The 13,505-nt window shown below is 48.7% G+C and overlaps 4 protein-coding genes and 1 non-coding gene across 5 annotated transcripts; 4 read left to right on the top strand and 1 right to left on the bottom strand.

Moving 5' to 3' along the window:
* Positions 1–1,331: 1,331 nt before the first annotated feature.
* METBIDRAFT_9959 (uncharacterized protein) lies at positions 1,332–1,738 on the top strand (the record flags this gene model as incomplete). Its single annotated transcript, XM_018859498.1, has 2 exons — positions 1,332–1,462; positions 1,510–1,738. 2 exons carry the CDS (start codon positions 1,332–1,334, stop codon positions 1,736–1,738), a joined length of 360 nt encoding a protein of 119 aa, XP_018714202.1.
* A 526-nt stretch (positions 1,739–2,264) lies between these two features.
* On the bottom strand, positions 2,265–2,336 carry METBIDRAFT_t20. Its single transcript has one exon. It is a non-coding gene; the product is annotated as a tRNA-Glu (tRNA).
* Positions 2,337–5,316: 2,980 nt separating this feature from the next.
* Positions 5,317–5,850, top strand: METBIDRAFT_9958 (uncharacterized protein; the record flags this gene model as incomplete). The annotated part of the gene is made up of 1 exon (XM_018859497.1): positions 5,317–5,850. One exon carries the CDS (start codon positions 5,317–5,319, stop codon positions 5,848–5,850), a length of 534 nt encoding a protein of 177 aa, XP_018714201.1.
* A 788-nt stretch (positions 5,851–6,638) lies between these two features.
* Positions 6,639–7,433, top strand: METBIDRAFT_37203 (DNA-directed RNA polymerase III subunit; the record flags this gene model as incomplete). Its single annotated transcript, XM_018856839.1, has 1 exon — positions 6,639–7,433. One exon carries the CDS (start codon positions 6,639–6,641, stop codon positions 7,431–7,433), a length of 795 nt encoding a protein of 264 aa, XP_018714200.1.
* Positions 7,434–10,868: 3,435 nt separating this feature from the next.
* On the top strand, positions 10,869–13,217 carry DBP7 (putative ATP-dependent RNA helicase; the record flags this gene model as incomplete). The annotated part of the gene is made up of 1 exon (XM_018858571.1): positions 10,869–13,217. One exon carries the CDS (start codon positions 10,869–10,871, stop codon positions 13,215–13,217), a length of 2,349 nt encoding a protein of 782 aa, XP_018714199.1.
* Between the last annotated feature and the right edge of the window lie 288 nt (positions 13,218–13,505).

Genomic DNA, 13,505 nt, shown 5'->3' with positions numbered 1-13,505 from the left:
TATTGACCTTATTGTATTGACCTTATTGACCTTATTATATTGACCTTATTGACTTTATTATATGACCTTATTATATGACCTTATTATATGACCTTATTATATTGACCTTATTATATGACCTTATTATATGACCTTCTTGTATTGACCTTATTGCATTGACCTTATTGCATTGACCTTATTGTATTGACCATAACTAAATGGTAAACTCCAAACTTACGCATATCTTGTGTTTCTGATATTAATGAATGTATTATAGATCCAGCTGCCATAAATAATAAAGCTTTAAAAAAGGCATGACAATATAAATCTATGATATATATAAATAATCATAATATATCTAAAACATGTAAATATAACACAGTAGTTTCAGCAAAAACATGTGAATAATTGAGCAGTTGAACGTATAGAACCTAATAATGAATAACTTGAGACTCTAAACAAGGATAAGATTAGCCTGTATTCCCTATTGTGCGACCACGGCAGACTTCTGCAAGACAGCTTCAGGACCGTCTAGACCGATCCGAGCCGGGCGGCCCTCGGCACAGCTATGCGCAGAACGCCGGTCACGTGGAGTGACCCCCGCGTCCGCCGCTGCATTGTTGGCCCGCCGCGTTCTTATCCCGCCATCTTATCTACCCCACCCACGGCCACGTGACCGTGTGTTTCCATCCACCCAACTCATAACATTGGCGCTGAAACAAAGAGCGGCTCTGACAAAAAAGTGTCTCTGGCCCCAACATACATCGGGTCTCCCACCACCCTGCTCTGTTTCAAGCGCCGGGCCGTCGGATCATCCTCGCTTATCTGCAGGCGCGGCACGACCGGCTAGCGCCCGGCGCTCTTGAATCCTGCGTGGGTGACTCCATATTGCGCACGGCCCCAATAACAAACTATTACTATATAAACAAAGGCGTGCCACGTTGCCGGCTTGCCCAACTATTTCCCATCAATTCCTCTTGGTCGCAAGGCAACCACCACACCAAGACAACACAACACCGCCTAAAAACAGAAACAGCATCTTCGGAAACAATCTGCCCGGAAACAGGAAAGCCTAACGCGACTCGCCTCTCTTTTCGTTCTCCCTCTTCCCTGGTCTGAGTCTCGCGTCGCCTGCTGACCTCGCCTATCTACGCACATAGATAACCACTGGCCAAAACACCGCACCCAAAACACCGCACCCAAAACACCGCTCCACAAAACACCGCTCCACAAAACACTGCTCTACAAAACACCGCAGCAAAATCCCACCCGAAACTCCACACAAAACACAAAAAAAAAAAACTTTTTTGGTCCCCCCAGCAATCACTTGCAGCGCCCAGAAACACGCCCCCATGTTCAGAAACTTTGCCCTTCCCTGGTTCAAGAAATCGAGCCTGCCGCTCCCCCTGGCCGACGTGCCCAAGTCGTTCACCCTTTCTGGCGGCAACGATAGTCACACCTACAAAGTGTCTATGGAAGACACGTACGCGGATTTCGTGGACGTGGCGTGCCAGAAGCTCTCGTATGCAGAAGCCGCGGCCTTATCGAAGAACAAGAAACAGACCTCCCGGGTGGCCCGGCCAAGACGGCAAGGCCCAGTGGAATCGTGGGCCGGGCTGGCCGGCCTGGCCCGGCCGCCGCGGATCTGCCCGAAATGGACGACGACTCCATCCACGAGAAATTCAAGACCAACAACTACTTTTTGAAGAACAAGGTGTACAAGCAGAGCGACCGAAACCCCAAGCGGAAGGTCCTCTGATCAGCTGCCTTTGTTCTACGTCTGGCACGATGGGTGCCTGGGCACCGGATGGATGGACGGTCTGAGATCGGCCCATGCCCCGGGCCTTGCGCCTTTTGTTGGCTTTTCTCTTATTTAACCTCCGCTACTATGTCCCCTATCCTATCCCGGACGCCTCTCGCTCTACAATGTTGCTACTATGGAAGAAGAACGAAGGGCATGTTTCAATTCGTCTGCCTGTGTGCGCAACAGTTATTTATATACTCAGAAAAATATATCTCCTACTTGGATGGAAGTGAAGGCTGAGTCTGCTTTTCCCTGGAAGCTCGCGGCCGCCCATGTATAATGTTTTGTTGTGGTTTTGGAATATGTGGTGGGTGATTATATGGATCGCGTCTTGAATCCGATAAGAAAAGATAAACTCGGCGCGAACAGAACCTCACGTACTCGAAACTTAAATTGCGCGAGGGATACACAAGCTAGTCTTGATAAGCTACCGATGAACGTCCCAGTTATGATCAAAAATTCATAAAAAAATAAACAAGTTCTCCGGTGCCGGGAGTCGAACCCGGGTTTGCTCGGTGAAAGCGAACCGTGATAGCCGTTACACTACACCGGATTTGATGTTTGTTTGCCCGAGTATGTTAGTATTATTTACTAAACTTACAGAGCTCAACAGAACGTGGCTTTATTTGCATTTTTAGGCCAATCATACTCATGTTTTTGATTTCAATATAGCTTAATGGCCTTTTCCTGGCATCGCGCCAGCTGTCGTATGCTCACAAAGGACCCTGCTCCTTGCACAGTCTGACTTCCTTTGTGGTTGACGGAGAGAAGTCGTATTTCGTTTCTCGGATCGACCCGTCCATGCCACATTAAGCCTAATGTGACCTCCCGGGAAAACAGTTACACCTTGCGTCCGTCACTGTGTTCTTCAGGTGCATGGGCTTTCATTCAGAGTCAAGCTTATAGTTCCAAGAGTGCCCATTTGCTACTGTTCCGCCTACAGCCGCATAATTCTCGTGTTCTATACATCATTTCGAGTATTAAAAAAGTTTATAGAGTACTGCATACATAGACTATATGAATCTAAGTAAAACGAAACTGTATTCGAGGGGCTTTTTCGAGTTTACACGAAACATTGGCTCCGGCAGGCAATTGGAGAACTTAACAAAATTTAATTGGTTCGTCGCCACAAATTTCAAGGTATACACTCGAAGACGTGGCGAGTCACAGAAAGTAAGCTCTTGAGTCCTCTCCAGTCTTCTAAGTTGAAGCAACTACCACAGGATGCTTAACCTAAATACCGATTATATCCAATACGTAGAGAGGACCGTCCAGGCCGTGATTAGCGGAAGGGGATGGGCTGCATTTCGATGATGCGCACTTATTTTGAAAGATGATTAAAGATGGCTCATAGTCCCTCATAGTTTTGTTCTTATTATCAGATGAATCCAAAAAAATGTGGGTTCAAATGTATCCGTTGGGGCATATTGAGGTATGCTAAATATCAATGAGCAGAAATGAAATACTGCAATATCCTATAATATGATGTTTCTTTGGAACGAATATGCGTCTTTTCGCTCTTAAGCAAGCTATCAAAATATAAATTTCCAATAACACCTACAAAGCTCACGAAATTTTTCGAAGATCAAGAAGACAAAACTATGGTACTTTTGAAAAGCGTCAAATATGCAAGAATTGTTGGTAGGAAATGAACACAACCATGCATTTATTGATCATGAATCATATACATTTTTTGGAAGACAAACACTGATTTAAATACAATGCCCCTTATTTCTGTATGCAATCTCCTGTGATGAGAATCGCCGCATTTATGAAATCAGTGTAAGGTCTCCAAACTCTAGAAGCGGGAGATTGGGTTTCAGGCATTCATGAATTTCAGGAAAGTGCTCACGGATTTCTAATTAATATTTTTTTTTCCAAATGATATGGCATGTTTAACAGGCTCGGAGATCGATAATACATCTTTGATTCATCTACTGGATGAAGTATGGTCAAGATTCTTCGAGAATCACATTTGGCCAGAGAAGAGTTGACATTCAAGTCAACGGAAGCGATCTTTCCCATTTTAATCCAGCAAATCTTTGGGAGTATACTCAGACAGAATTTTGGAACTTGGCACTCGGCACTGACACCTGGTCTCCTGATCCGAAACTGCGTAGACTTTTAGCTTCTGGTGGCTGAGCAACTTAAGAGTGCTAAACACCTATTAGTGGTGTCTAAATTCACTATTGTATATCACTTTCTCATGGACCATGACTCATATGCATAATGATATCCACAATTTTGTCTCTAATAGTTGATTTCACGGCGAATACTTCTCGTGATATGTTGAACCATTTTCTTCCAAAGTGTTGCTTGCTGTTCAAGTTTTCTTTTTTTGACGGAAGTTATATTTATTCGAGCCATTCAAAAGCTGTCGACTGACTGTTCGATACTTTTAGTCCTTCGACTTTACTCGGTAATACATCAGGCTCCACCAAAATTAACAGAAGCTTGATGATAAATAATCGAGGAATTTAAAAAGCTCCAGTCAAAAGGTTTCTTTGGGCGCTTTATGAAAAAAAGTGCCTTTATGTTTTTGTGTGGTGCTCTTCTAATTGATTTATGCGCTTATTTTAATTCCGTCGCGGCAAATTTGATTTATTAAGGCAGCACGATGTGCTGTTGAGTATTTCAGGTTTAACTTCGGCTCACTTGATACTCTTGTAATAGATTTCAATATGATCTCCTGATCTATTATTTCTCATATTGAAAGTTTAAACATGAATGACAAGAGAAACCTCACCACAATAAAAGGCGAATAATGGTCGGCTCGAAAATTACCAGACGAAGGCCAAGAATTTTGAGGCTGAAATCATTTCTTTTGCTAGACATGCGCGCAGTATGACGCCGACTATTCGTTCTAATGTTTTGATTTTGCGAATGAATTGGTGGCACTAATATTTTTTGGCTTCAAAAGTTTGGTTGATTTAAAACCCTTTCATTATATTTTGGTAGGGTCTTATGTTCTTAGAAATGAACAGTGAAGGCTTTCAATAAATGACCAAAACTTCTTGTCCAGAAACTCGCATCACTGAAAACTGAGTGTATCCGGACTAAGCAAAGACTGAAGCAGTCACATGAGCGAGTAAGGCGGATTGACAATTACTCATTTTGAGGCTTTTTCTGTAACAAGTTCCTGTTTCGAGACATCCGTTCAAAGCCGCCTTCAAAAGCAAGCTGGTCTGGCATTCATGTCTCTATTGGGTGTATGAAGTGCGAGGATTCGATATTGCAGCAGTGTGGAAGGGCGCTCTTCCCGATTCGGGATTCAAAGGGAACTTCTCAGCATCTCTAAACGCTTGTTTTGTTTGAGATGTGGGGCGTGCGTTCTATGTGCGTTGTTACTTTCCATGCTGCAAAATTAAGAGTTATTATTTCCCAAACCGTCACTCAAAGGACCATCTTTTGCAACATGATACTCAGGCCACATCCGAAGATCAGTATATAATAGAGCTGTTAATTCCTTCATCAGCCAGTTTTCTCTTCATTATTCCAGCACAGAATATCAAACAACAAACATTCTACAAAAAATGAAATTCTCTACTCCTTTGATTTTCGGTGCATTGACTGCCTTGGTCACTGCTGCTCCTACTCCAGAGACGGACCTGACCATTGATGGCACTCTTGTTCCAAGTGAGGCCATTCTTGGTGGCTTGTCTATTCCAGACGATGTCTACCCAGTTTTCAACTACGAAAACAACACTGCTACTGTTGTTTTCTTGAACGCCACCATCTTGGCTGATGCGAAGGCTTCTAATGCCGAGGCCAAGAGAGACTTGACTTCTATTGAGGAAGAGTTCTCCAAGAGAGACGCTGAGGCCGACCCATGGCACTGGGTTGCCTTGAAGATCGGTCAACCTTTCTTCAAGAGAGATGCTGAGGCTGAGGCTGATGCTTGGCATTGGGTTGCCTTGAAGATTGGACAACCATTCTTCAAGAGAAGTGCCGACCCATGGCACTGGGTTGCTTTGAAGATTGGGCAGCCATTCTTCAAGAGAGATGCTGAGGCTTCTGCTGACCCATGGCACTGGGTTGCTTTGAAAATTGGACAACCATTCTTCTAAGTAGAAAGCGACAGGTGCATTACTAGCCCCTGATGATTGATCACCATTAGCGGTCGACCAAATGTTCCGTGAGTTAAAAATTCGACTTCTATCCGTTTTGACTTCCTTTTCGCCCCGGGTCTTTTCCCGTTCTTTTTTTATATATATGGCCAATAAAAATCACACAAAAAAAAAAAAACGAACTGTTTCGTAGACCATTGAAAGGGGTCTTCCTGTAACGAGTGATGAGAGTGTTTATAAGATTCTCTTAATCTGATTTCTCTCTATGTCCAGAAATCATTAAACCCGCCGAAATCAAAAACTCCGGAGTTGGGAAACAATGCACCATTGGCAAATCTCACAGCGATCTTCTGAGGGCATCTCGGCAGCCCCCGTAGTCCCAACAATCTCTCTAATAAATTCTCCACTTACCGTGACCAACAGAAGATAGATGGGCAGCCTTGTTCGCAAAATTATAGACCACATAAGCAAGAGGCGAACATCGAGACTTTGGCTTATCTACAAACTAGGCGTCACCTTCTCCAGTCTTTTTTTTTTCAATTTCCTCCACTATCTCCAGCATATAACACTTAGCTTAAGGGAAGCCACAGTGCTTAGCTGTGCCCAGCGTCATCTTTCGTGAGTGATTTCTAGTTCAGAATCACCATGTCTCTGGCGCAATTCTGAAAAGCCGCATCTGGGTTTCGCGACTGCAACGCCATGTACATTCGATCAGATGAGATGCGCAACTGGTGACGAAAAAGCGTACAACTGTGCCCGCAAATACCACGCACACGAAACTCTACAATATGAGCGAAAACAATCTCTTTGTTTCAGAAGATGAAGAAATGCCCCCTGTGTCAGACCACGAGCAGGAGCCGGCACAACCCCAGCCCACGGGCCCTGAGCCTGAGGACGACGATGATCCCATCATTCGTAGCATTCCATTGGTCCACGGCTCGCTCCCAAATAGACAGCTGCAATCGCTCCATGTTCTCCAGTTTGCGGGGAGACCGAAGGCGCAAAACTTTGCTGCCGGTGGCTTGAAGGCGTTGGTGAAGCCCGGCTCCAAAGTGGTGCAGTTGCAAACGCCGATGAACACCGAGAAATTCTATAACTTGGGCCGTGCGCTGGAGCTCGGAGGGCATGTAGAAAACCTGGCGCTCCAGGGCGTTCTTACCGAGACGAACGGCGGGCTCTATGCGGGCAGAATCATTGACCAGGACGGCGAGCAGAAATTCGTGTTGATTCCGCTCGATTCCACGGCCCAGCTCCGGCCGCTGTTCAAATACATAGACGACTTGGACAGCGCCCGGTACCAGCAGGTGCGGCAGGAGAACTCCGCGGCTGATCCGCAGAAACTGAGCGCCGTGCAAGTTCTCCAGACAGCCTCCAAGCCGGGAAGTAATCCGAGTGCCGAGGGCCAGCTCAATGGCGGCGTGGGATCGTGCTTGCGTCACGTGAAACGCTTCAATGAGGAGGAGTGGCTGAGTCTCAGCTGGTTCGGTGGGCAGGACAGCTCCACAGAACACATCACACGCGCAATAAGCAATCCGCAGGCCGACAAATTGGAGGCCTCGACAGTACTTGACGAGTTTCTTTGAGGAGCCTTGGGGCTGTTTCTCCTTGGCCGGGTGGTCAGGAGCAGAATCGCGGATCTGGTATTGATCCACACGGTCTAGAAACATTGAAGACAGCTCGGGCTTGAGGTCCAGCTTGAGGTCCGGTAACTAGGGGTGTTTTCAAATGCGGCACTGGAAAACAGTGCAATGGTGAATGATGGAGACAAGTATCATAGGAAGAGGCAGAAATCTGTATCATCAGTGGAGCCATCTAGCTCGAAAATCACGAGATACGAAGCTTGGATGGAGGGTGTGTTGCGTATGGCCACGGCAACAGCAAGAAGCATGGATATGTGACACCCAGCAACAAATATTATGTGTACGTAATTGGACTTTTCTATGCGGGCTATTGTCCAGCCTTTCACGCTGGGTATAGTCCGCGCTAGATATAAACACGCAGATATCACACGCTAGATCTTTTTTAACTAATGTGCTGTTCCCGGTCGTCGCCATTGATCACAATAATCGTCCTTGATTTCAGCAAGAAAGAACGATGGTCCTTTTTATTACTCCACATCAAATAAGCCGCTTGCCTTTTGGAGAACTCTTTCACTTCAATTGTGGCACTCCATAGAAAGACGCTTCCTTAGGTCACGAATTCAACCACCGGCTTATGATCTGGCGCTTCAATAGATGCTTTTGCAGCTATAATCATTATTCAGGTAGCAGCTGCCATGCTTTCTCACATCAGGATGTAGACCTTGCTGTGGTTAGTGCTGGCAACCAACTTGGCATCCCTTTGTTCCTCGCTGAGGCGTTACATTGCACTCATTCATACAGCACGCTTTATAATACAGAGGTGTGAGCAGGCGTATTTGATAGACAGGCAAAACGCACTAGCTTAGAAACATATGCCAGAGGATGCAGCATGGTTTGGTAGCTGAGCCTGGAACACTATTGTTCTTCCACATCAGTATAGAGAAGTGGAATTTGCCCCAGAGCCAGTGAAACTTGCATGTCGTTCTCGCATAAACGTGAAGAAAAGTGAAACGTCTTTTTTGCTGGACGGGCTCTTGGAGGGTGCGGACTCCATGAAGGGCAGACTTCATGAAGGGCAGACAAAGAACGAAGCACCCGTTGTGGATACTGTCGTGTTCTGAGAAGGCGGCCTTCTGAATTCAGCAAGCATCTTCGAATAAAGTTTTCAGTAGCGCCATCATGTGGTGCCGGGCTAATAAATACGCCGTGCATGCTGAGTGAGAGTCGACTAATGGCGTCTGATTGATATCACCTAAGAACACCTAGTAATAGCACCTATCACGTGATAAAAGGACAAAACTCTGCAACAAAATATGTATAAAAACCTGATCCCACACTGTATCAGACTTTGAGCTCCCTTTATTTTCTCAGGACGGCCCAGAAATGTAATGGCACCACTATGGTCACGGCCCTCGGGAAAACAGATCCAATGGGATGATGAAACTTAGTTGATCTACTCAAGTGGTTGACATTGGTTATGGGCAGACGTTTTTGGGGAGAAGTCACACATCGTTGGGAGAAATCGTGAATTGGTGCTCGCGCCTTCTCACCTGAGCGATCTATCATAGGTTTTTTCTTTATAGTATATGATACTAAAATAACACCTAGTGAATATAACCTAGCAAGTATCACCGAGTTGATCCCACCGTGTAATACACCCAGTGAATAACTCCTAGTAGATAATACCTACTTAATAACTCCTAGTAGATAACTTTTAGTTAATCACACCTATGAAAAACACCTAGCGAATAACACCACAATAAGACCTAGTGAATAACACCTATGAATAACACCTATGAATAACACCTATGAATAACACCACAATAACACCTAGTTATTAATACCTATGAATACCACCTATTTAAAAGCACCTAATGAACTAGTTAATAGCACCTAGTAAATATCACCTAGTTTATAGCACCTACTCAGTCACACCTAGCAAATATCACCTAGTTAGTAACACCTAGCAAATAACACCTAGTAAATATCACCTAGTAAATACCACCTAGTCAATACCACCTAGCAAATAACACCTAATAACCACCTAGTAAACACCAGCTAATAAACAATACCGAGCTAATAACACCTAGCGAATATCATTTAAAACACCTAGTTAATACCACCTAGTTAATACCACCTAGTTGATATTACGTAGTCAGCTACACCCAGTAATGACACCTAGTAATAACACCTAGTGAATAACACCACAATAACACCACAATAACACCACAATAACACCACAATAACACCACAATAACACCACAATAACACCACAATAACACCACAATAACACCTAGTAAATACCACCTGGCTGGTATCACCTAATGAACAACGCCCGGTGAATAATACCTAGTGAACAGCACCTAGTTTAGAGCACTTGGTTAAAGGCACCAGTTAACTAGTGAATAGCACCTAGTATATATCACCTAGTGACTAGCACCTACTCAGTCACACCTAGCAAATAACACCTAATAACCACCTAATAAACACCACCTGATACATAATACCGAGTTAATAACACCTAGAAAATATCCTTTAATATCACCTAGCAAGCATCACCTAGTTAATAACACCCAGGAAATATCACTTAATATCACCTGATAAATATCACCCAATAGATGTCACCTAATAAAACACCTAGTGCATAACACCCAATGAACCAGTGAGTAACGTCTAGTGAATATCACCAAAAGATCACCTACCTACTAACCTACTAAATATCACCCCCCAAATGTTACCGAATTCATGACAGCTAGTAAATACCACCTAGTGAATAACAGCTAGTAAAAACACCTAATAAATAGCACCTAATAAAAACGACCTAGTTAACAACACCTAATCAATAAGACCCACTCAATAGCACCTAGCAAATATCACCAAAATACCTATCAAATATCGCCAACCCCACTTATTTAGTACCTAGTCAATATCACCTAATAAACACACCTAATAAACACACCTAATAAAGACACATAACCACCACCTTCTCCATGGCGCCCTGTGGACAACACCAGGTACCTAGGCCCAAAACACAGAAGTACTCGGTCTCCCGCCATTCCATCATATACCTCTGCTCTCGAATCTGGCCGGGCCCGCACTATTTCCAGAAACCGTGCGCGGCCTGGCGAAATTCCACTTGCGCAAACAAGCAAGTCAAAATTCGAAAACACCCGAAGAAACAGCCAAACCCAGCAGCGGCAGCCCGGCCAGCACGCCCAACAGCATCGCCACTGCAAAAGGCCCGCCCCGCCGAAAAACCACCCACATCCAGCCGGCAGAAGCCCGCCCCTCCGGCGACGTGTTTCCTGCAGGACGGCGCTGGCATCGCATCGGGCCCATCGCGGCGTCGCCAATTCTCCACACAGAACCAGCCAAGGCCCTCCAAAAACAGGCCCCAAACACCCCAAACACCCCCAAAACACCCCCAAACACCCCAACATGGACGACGACGGCTTGATTCTCAACTTCGCCGTGCCCGACACGACCGCCGCGCCCGCGCCCCACAACCCCGTCAGCTACTCCGGCGGCCGGTGGAAAGAACGCAGAAACTTGAGGCTCCAGCTGCAAGGCCGCGAGTTGAAAAAAGCGTCCGGGGCCAACGGCGTCGAAATGGCCGGCCACTTGCGCCACTTGCAGGTGCAGGCCGAGGCCATGATCACGGACCCCGTGCCGCCCAAAAAGCGCCCGTCGCCAGGCCCGGGCTTGGCCAGAAGCCCCGAGCACAACCACCCGGGCATCCCGTCCAAAAGAGTCAAGTTCATGGAGACGGCCGGCAACAAGGGCGGCAAACACAACTCGTACGTGTCGTCGTTGTTCACGGCGAAAAACAGCGCCACGTTGAAGGAGTCCGCGCCGGACGCCACCACGCACAAACCGTCCAACGCACCGCTCACCGACGACAGCACGTTCGAGGGCTTGGGGCTCTCGGGCAAGTTGGCGCGCCACTTGGCCACGGGCATGAAGTACGCCGCGCCCACCAAGGTGCAGCGGGCCGTGGCGCCGCAGCTCCTCCGCGCCGAGACAGACCTCTTTGTCAAGGCGCAGACCGGGTCCGGCAAGACGCTTGCGTTTGCGCTCCCCATCTTGGACACGTTGATGCGCGAGCAGGACGCGATCGCGCGGCTGAGCGGGTTGTTCGCGTTGATCTTGACGCCCACGCGCGAGTTGGCCTTGCAGATCCACTCGGTGTTGGAGGCCGTGCTCCGGTGCCACCACCAGATCGTGCCGGGCATCGTCGTGGGCGGCGAGAAGAAGAAGTCGGAGAAGGCACGCCTCCGCAAGGGCGTCAACGTGCTCGTGGCCACGCCCGGCCGGCTCGCGGACCACTTGCAGAACACGGCGTCGCTCGACGTGTCGCAGGTGCGCTGGCTTGTGCTCGACGAGGGCGACCGGCTCGTGGAGCTCGGCTTCCAGGAGACCATCACCCAGATCACGGACTTGTTGCTGCGCCTGTCGCGGCTCACGGACTCCCTGCGCCGCTGGCCCGCGTTGCCCTCGCGCAGGGTCAACGTGTTGTGCTCGGCCACCATGCCGGAGGACGTCAAGCAGTTGGGCAGCACCGTGTTGAGCAGCCCGCAGATGATCTCCGTGGACCGCGAGAGCGTGGCGGACAGCAACGCCACGGCGCCGGACCAGCTCGTGCAGCGGGTCATGGTGGTGCCGCCCAAGTTGCGCTTGGTCACCTTGGCCGCGGCGCTCAAGGCCGCCGCCAGGCCGCCCGCGGACGCCGTGGCGCGGACCATGGTGTTTTTCTCGTGCTCGGTCAACTTCCACTACGAGGCGTTCACGCGTGGCGGCATTGCCACCATGCGCAAGACCAGCGAGGCCCGTGAGAGGGAGGCCCGGGCCCACGCTGGCACCGCGAAGGACGACGAGAAGGACGACGAGCAGAGAGACAAAAAGAGAGGCAACGGCAGAGACAAGCACAGCGACAACGGCAGAGACAAACACAACAGAAACAAGGACTCCAGTGACGCCGACGCCGCCCCCCAGTTCTGCGCGTGCACGGCCCCCCAGGTCGACAGCAACACCGTCGTGTTCCGGCTCCACGGGTCCTTGTCGCAGCAGCAGAGAACATCCACGTTGCAGCAGTTCGTGCTGAACGAGGGCTCCAACAAGGGCAAGCACCTCGTGCTCTTCTGCACGGACGTCGCCTCGCGCGGCTTGGACTTGCCCAACATCGCGCACGTCATCGAGTACGACCCGCCGTTCACCATCGACGACCACTTGCACCGGATCGGCCGGTCCGCGCGCGTGGGCAACAAGGGCGAGGCCACGCTCTTCTTGCTTCCCGGCGAAGAAGAGGGCTACGTGGACGGCAAGCTCCGCGTGGTGCACCCCAAGACCAGCAACTTGCGCGTGGTCAACTACGAGAGCATCTTGGAGAAGAGCTTCCTGGAACAAGCCGCGCCCAAGAAAGACGCCCGCAGGGACCCCAAGAGCAAAGAGGGCAAGTGGGACATCCACGCCACCACCTGGCATTTGGACGTGGAGCGCTGGCTCTTGGAGGACAAGGCCTCGCTCGACAAGGCGCTGAATGCCTTCGTGTCGCACGTGCGGGCCTATGCCACGCACTTGTCGTCGGAGCGCATGTACTTCAACGTCAAGCTGTTGCACTTGGGCCACTTGGCCAAGGCCTTTGGCTTGCGCGAGACGCCCAAGAAACTCGGCCGCACCACGGGCAACCACACCAGCGAGGCGGCCAAGAAGAAGGAGGATCCCCGCAAGAAGATGTTGCGCATGGCCCGCATGACCGAGAAGGCCCGCTCCTCGGAGTTCAACTACTAGCGCCCGCTGGCCACGGATGCTGGCCACGCGTGCCATTCTGCCTGCCCAACGAATACACCTAGACTACGTGTGGCGGGCTGCCGCGAGCTTTCGGCCGTTCCAGACTGAAGCTGGCACAGTGATCTTCGTTGTTCTGACCCCAGGGTGCCATGGCGCTCCCTGATTCAGCGCGTCCTGCCGTTCGGCCCGTCAAGCACTCTCGCTATGTACAGACTGCTATTAGGGAATGAGAGTTCCCGGTCTTTGGTCACGAGACAGAAGTACGCAACAGATACATACCACGCTGTT

The sequence above is a fragment of the Metschnikowia bicuspidata genome (assembly GCF_001664035.1).
Source record: "Metschnikowia bicuspidata var. bicuspidata NRRL YB-4993 chromosome Unknown METBIscaffold_1, whole genome shotgun sequence".
Taxonomy (NCBI): Eukaryota; Fungi; Ascomycota; class Pichiomycetes; order Serinales; family Metschnikowiaceae; genus Metschnikowia; species Metschnikowia bicuspidata.
The sequence above is the reverse complement of the archived record's forward strand: the minus strand, read 5'-3'. Positions and strand labels throughout refer to the sequence as shown.